At 36.6% G+C, this 7180-nt stretch overlaps 1 protein-coding gene across 1 annotated transcript in view; it reads left to right on the top strand.

The window, feature by feature from the left end:
• The first annotated feature begins 1198 nt into the window (after positions 1-1198).
• The window catches only part of LOC133633442 (general transcription factor IIE subunit 2-like), a 30428-nt gene continuing 24446 nt past the window's right edge, over positions 1199-7180 (top strand). The window contains exons 1-2 of the mRNA XM_062025968.1: positions 1199-1434; positions 2434-2605. Of these exons, the coding sequence (XP_061881952.1) occupies positions 2446-2605 (160 nt within the window). The 5' untranslated portion in view covers positions 1199-1434; positions 2434-2445. The remainder of the gene's footprint in view (positions 1435-2433; positions 2606-7180) is intronic.

The raw sequence follows: 7180 nt of genomic DNA, 5'->3' as shown, positions 1-7180 counted from the left end.
ACACTATAAAAATGTGTAATACCGTCTTGTGTCCAGCACACCATTACACCATAAATATCTGTAATACCGTCTTGTGTCCAGCAGGGAGCGCACATACACCATAAATATGTTTAATACCGTCTGCACATACACTATAAATATGTGTAATTTCGTCTTGTGTCCAGCAGGGGACCCGCATACACCATAAATATGTGTAATACCGTCTTGTGTCCAGCAGGGGACCCGCATACACCATAAATATGTGTAATACCGTCTGCACATACACCATAAAAATGTGTAATACCGTCTGCACATACACCATAAAAATGTGTAATACCGTCTGCACATACACCATAAATGTGTGTAATACCGTCTTGTGTCCAGGAGGGAGCGCACATACACCATAAATATGTGTAATACCGTCTGCACATACACCATAAAAATGTGTAATACCGTCTGCACAGACACTATAAATATGTGTAATACCGTCTTGTGTCCAGCAGAGAGCGCACATACAACATACATATGTTTAATACCGTCTGCACATACACCATAAATATGTGTAATACCGTCTTGTGTCCAGCAGAGAGCGCACATACAACATAAATATGTTTAATACCGTCTGCACAGACACTATAAAAATGTGTAATTCTGTCTTGTGTCCAGCAGGGGACCCACATACACCATAAATATGTGTAATACCGTCAGCACATACACCATAAATATGTGTAATACCGTCTGCACATACACCATAAATATGTGTAATACCGTCTGCACATACACCATAAATATGTGTAATACCGTCTGCACATACACCATAAATATGTGTAATACCGTCTGCACATACATATATATTTATGGAGCGCACATACACCATAAATATGTTTAATACCGTCTGCGCATACGCTATATATATGTGTGTAATATCATCTAGTGTCCAGCAGGGGACGCACATACACCATAAATATGTTTAATACCGTCTGCACACACACTATAAATATGTGTAATACCGTCTTGTGTCCAGCAGGGGACGCACATACACCATAAATATGTTTAATACCGTCTACACGTACACTATAAATATGTGTAATACCGTCTTGTGTCCAGCAGGGGACGCACATACACCATAAATATGTTTAATACCGTCTACACGTACACTATAGATATGTGTAATTTCGTCTTGTGTCCAGCAGGGGGCGCGCATACACCACACAGGTGGTGATGAACCAGTCGGGCTTTAATAACAGAAGAAGAAGAAGAAGAAGCGCAGCGAGACTCACAAGAGGCACATTTGGAAAGTTATTCAGCAAATATTTCACTAATATTACAATAATATTACAACAATATTACACTCATCAAATAAAAAAGGAAGAAAGGGAGCCGGCAAGTTTTGTCGGGGCTTAAAGAGACGACTTTAACGGTCGGACTGAGGCCAGAAGAGGAGCAGCTGTGTCGGTGAGATGACTTATTAGCTAACATTAGCATGTTGCTATAAGATTATTATCCATATTTATATTTATAATATTAACCTTTCTTTACTGCTATTGTCTTATATTTATAGTATTAACTTTTGTTAACTGCTATTGTCATCCATGCCCACTAAATACATCATCCTGCAAATGTTGACGTCACGCTAGTTTTACACGAACTACTAACTCTTCTTTACATCTAATGTGTCGTCTTTTAGTATACATCTTGTTTAATATGTCCTCTTTTAGTCAACATGTTGTTTAATATGTCGTCTTTTAGTATACATGTTGTTTAATATGTCGTCTTTTAGTATACATCTTGTTTAATATGTCGTCTTTTAGTATACATCTTGTTTAATATGTCGTCTTTTAGTCAACATGTTGTTTAATATGTCGTCTTTTAGTAAACATGTTGTTTAATATGTCGTCTTTTAGTCAACATGTTGTTTAATATGTCGTATTTTAGTCAACATGTTGTTTAATATGTCCTCTTTTAGTGAACATCTTTAATATGTCCTCTTTTAGTCAACATGTTGTTTAATATGTCCTCTTTTAGTGAACATCTTCTTTAATATGTGCTCATTTAGTCAACATCTTGTTTAATATGCCGTCTTTTAGTAAACATGTTGTTTAATATGTCGTCTTTTAGTCAACATGTTGTTTAAAATGTCGTCTTTTAGTCAACATGTTGTTTAATATGTCGTCTTTTAGTAAACATGTTGTTTAATATGTCGTCTTTTAGATAGATATCTGCACCATCAGAAGATTCTAGGTTCGACTCCTGGCTAGCTCAGCAAACTTTTACCATGAATTTATTTACGTGGACCCCGACTTAAACAAGTTGAAAAACTTATTGGGGTGTTACCATTTAGTGGTCAATTGTACGAAATATGTACTTCACTGTGCAATCTACTAATACAAGTTTCAATCAATCAAAAAGCATGTTGGTCTGCACACTGCATACTGACAATGATTGTTGTGACAGATATTTGACAGAATGGATCCAGCACTACGCAGGGAGACGGAGCTCTTCAAGAAGAGAGCTTTGTCCACACCAGCAGTGGAGAAAAGACACACTGCATCAGAGTCTGCATCGCACAAGAAGAAGAAGCCCAAACTAGACAAGGAAGGATCTTCCTGGTCCAAACCAAGTGCTGGTGAGTGAAGCAATAATAGACTTAAATGATGAAATATTACAACTTATTGTCTTTCCATAAGATCTGCTGCTGCCCACTGCTCCCCTCACCTCCCAGGTGGTGAACAAGGGGATGGGTCAAATGCAGAGGATAATTTCACCACACCTAGTGTGTGTGTGACAATCATTGCTACTTTAACTTTAGAAGGTGGGCACTCACAACTTATTCTGTTGTAAGGAAAAGGATCCAATATGCACTCTGCTCATTAGGCCCTTTTCCACCAAAGGTTCTGGAACTTTGGGTTCCTGGAACTATATTTTGCTAGAAGTGTGTGGTTTGTGTTTCCACCGCTTTTCAAATGTTACAGTTGATACAAACCAGGCTGATGAGGTATATTTCCACTAGGGATGTCCCGAGCCGATATTGATATCGGAAATCAGTCCGATATTAGCCAAAAAAGTGAATATCGGATTTTATCGGAATGACTCTAAAAACTCCGATATAAGCGCTCCGATATAAGCTGTCCATTTACCGCTGCAGCACGTCTATAATAGGTGACTCTGGTTTGATCACACTCCAACACAGTAGGTGGCGGCAATGCTCCTTAATTAACGTTGGTGCCGGCCGCGGAAGAAGAGCGTCTCTGATCCAGCATGCACAGCCCGCGTGATCACAACAACGACAACGCAGCAAAGTGTAGTGATGTCGGCTGTGTGGAAGTATTTGAACGTAAACTCGGACAAAGATGTTGCCACTAAATGCAACATTTGTCAGGCGCAAGTGTCCCGTGGAGGGACAGAACCGGGAAGGTTCAATACAAGCAACCTCATCGCACATTTGAAAAAACACCCCAAAAAAGAACATGAGGATTTTGGCGAGAGCAGCAAGGCGAAGCAACAAACCTCTGGCTCGCTTCAGCAAGCCACGCTGGCCGAAAGCTTTGCAAGACGTGACAAACTACCACGGGACAGCAAAAAGGTAATGGCCGTAACAGAAAAGACAGCCCAGTTTATTGTGCTTGATGACCAGCCCCTGTCAGTGGTGAGTAATGTCGGCTTTAAACGCTTAATGGAGCACCTCCAACCTCGCTACATTATTCCTAGCCGCCACTACATTGTAGACAAAACTATACCCCAGGGGCCGTACTTATCAAGCTTCTTAGAGTGCCATTTTACACTTAAGTCCTGAGAATTTGCGAAATTTAGTCCTACTCTCAAACTTAAGAATAAAAGCTTTTTATCAACGTTCTTAAGTCTAAGAATCACTCCTACTCTCCACGATATTTAAGAGACCTTCAGAGGTGTCTTAAGTGGTTAGGAGTTGCCAGCAGGGGATGGCACTGAGGCGAGAGAGACGTGCGCCAACGTTCAGGGAACGGAACAATGTTTTTTTTTTTTTGATGACGAGCAGCTGATCAAACGGTATCGTTTAGACAGAGCGGATATTATTTTTGTCACAGATTTAATACTTTTCGATTCCTTGTTGATTTCTGCATGTGTCTGCAGTGGGCTAGTATATATAGAGCCACCCACACCAGTTTCAAATTAGTTGCCTAATTAATGAATTGGAAAGAAAATGTTATGACAGTAGCGTATGTGTGTGGCCGTGAGGTGAGTGACGTCAGTGAGTGTGTGGGCGAGAGAAGAGAGGGAGCGGTAGCGTGAGTGCCGGCGGTGACTAGTTTGTTTTGTATTATTTTGTAGTTTATTGTCAAAATATACACTCCCATTGTCCACTTCAATATTTCCAAGATATTTCTTTATTCTTAGACAGCGGATTCCATTCCGTGATTGGTCATTTCTATGGACACAGAAATGACGTCACCTAAAATTGCGTTTACGGCACATAGTAATGTCGTAATTCAGCTCTGAGTGTGACACTTAAGATTCGGTCCTACACTTCGCTGAAAGTGTGAGTAAGACGCTTGATAACTAACTTTTAAGTGCAACTTTCAGCCAATAATTTATTTACTCTTAAGTCAACTCTTAGCAGACTTCTTAGGAGTAATTCTAAGAAGCTTGATAAGTACGGCCCCTGATGCACCAAGAGGTTAAAAAGTACACAGCATGCCCAAATGCTTATCTTCTTAAAAAAAAATCTCCACATTATGCTCGGACTGCAGAAACTGGAGAAGGAGGAGGAGGAGTAGTAAGGGTAGTCAGCACTGACTGATTAGTATTTGTTTTATGCTCTTGTTATTAGAGTGATATGTTTATTGTGTTTACACTATTCTTCAGTGATGACTAAGAGTAATTACTACATTGTTTTGGGCACAGACAGTCCGTGAAACTGGAGCTGTGAACTCTTAACTTCGAGCAGTTGGACAGTGGACAATATTGTGTTGTTTTTGTTGTTTCCAACATATGCTGACAGTAAAAAAATAACTGAAGTGAACTTGAATTGTTTGCACTTTAAAACTTTTTTTTTTTTTTTTAATTGGATTTATTTAGGTTATTTTTCAGGGTCTTCTAATTTATTTTTAATTTATTCTATTCAATTGTATAATTGTATAAAGTACAAAGAAGAATTATGAGAAATACTTTCACCCTTATTGAAAATAAGATATTCTTCATCTCAGTATATTAATAATGACTGAATTAATTAATTACATATTACAAAACTGTTGTATATACTAATTCACAGATGTTATTTTATTATAAAAGGTCAGTAAATGATGAATATATTTGTAAATGCTCTGAAGTGGGAAAGGGGTAGGATTAACTAAGCTTTACTTCTTCCTACTCCTTTTCGAACATGATGTCAAGTGAAATGATACGAAACTGTGCTGTGTTATGCTGTAAGTGTGTTCATGTACCAAATAAACTAAAGAAAGAAAGAAAGCACTAGTTTATTAGACAGACCTGCAAACTCTGGAGTGGTGTAGGCTACAAGATAACGTTAACGCTATCAGACGCATACAAAAAGGCTAACGTTAACGTTGCCGTTAGCCACTAACTATGCTTAGGTAACGTTAGTCTAGCTAACATTACTGCAGTCCTGGTTGACATAAGAGGTAACCTTATTTTAGCCTAAAGGCTTCAAGTGAGCAAATATGGAAATTAACCGGCAACAGTTAACGTTAGTTACTCACCAGCACTATCACTGGTATTGGCGCTGCAGGTTGAAGCAGAGGAAAAGGGGCTTGCTTCGTCATCTCTGTCGCTGCTTCTCCACAACACGTTTCTCTAACCTTCAGGTTATGTACAGCCTGAACATGTTGCATCATGCTTGTTGTACTTCCCCCCCCGTACATGAGAGCAAAGCCTGACAATAATTGCAGATAGCCGTTTCCTCGTTGTATTTTTTTGTAAAATGAAGCCATGCCTTGAGGCGTTTTTTCCGGTCCATTGTTGTAGCTGCTTTCTGTATCTGCCGCCTAATGACTGAGCTACGTCATTTCCTGGGACGTGCCACAGGGCATTTCCTGTGGGACGGGATTCGTTCCCAGGGATTCGAATAAAGAACCAACTCTTTTTCCTTACTATAGTGGCCTCGATAACGGGAACTGATTCTCAAAAAGGGATTCGAGTCCATGGAATCGGTTCTTTTCTTATCGAACAACCGGGAGAACCGGTTTCGAACATCATTCCTAGTGAATATATAGATGTATAATAGTGAATATATAGATGTATAATAGTGAATAAATAGTGTATAATAGTGAATATATAGATGTATAATAGTGACTATATAGATATATAATAGTGAATATATAGATGTATAATAGTGAATATATAGATGTATAATAGTGAATAAATAGTGTATAATAGTGAATATATAGATGTATAATAGTGACTATATAGATATATAATAGTGAATATATAGATGTATAATAGTGACTATATAGTGTATAATACTGAATATATAGATGTATAATAGTGAATATATAGATGTATAATAGTGAATATATAGTGTATAATAGTGAATATATAGATGTATAATAGTGAGTATGTAGATGTGTAATAGTGAATATATAGATGTATAATAGTGAATATATAGTGTATAATACTGAATATATAGATGTATAATAGTGAATATATAGTGTATAATACTGAATATATAGATGTATAATAGTGAATATATAGATGTATAATAGTGAATATGTAGATGTATAATAGTGAATATATAGATGTATAATAGTGAATATATAGTGTATAATAGTGAATATATAGATATATAATAGTGAATATGTAGATGTCTAATAGTGAATATATAGATGTATAATAGTGAATATATAGTGTATAATACTGAATATATAGATGTATAATAGTGAATATGTAGATGTATAATAGTGAATATATAGATGTATAATAGTGAATATATAGTGTATAATACTGAATATATAGATGTATAATAGTGAATATGTAGATGTATAATAGTGAATATATAGATGTATAATACTGAATATATAGATGTATAATAGTGAATATATAGATGTATAATAGTGAATATATAGATATATAATAGTGAATATATAGTGTATAATACTGAATATATAGATGTATAATAGTGAATATATAGATGTATAATAGTGAATATATAGTGTATAATACTGAATATATAGATGTATAATAGTGAATATGTAGATGTATAATAGTG

The sequence above is a fragment of the Entelurus aequoreus genome, linkage group LG18 (assembly GCF_033978785.1).
Source record: "Entelurus aequoreus isolate RoL-2023_Sb linkage group LG18, RoL_Eaeq_v1.1, whole genome shotgun sequence".
Lineage (NCBI taxonomy): Eukaryota > Metazoa > Chordata > Actinopteri > Syngnathiformes > Syngnathidae > Entelurus > Entelurus aequoreus.
Note: the sequence above shows the minus strand (reverse complement) of the source record. Positions and strands in the feature narration are given on the sequence as shown.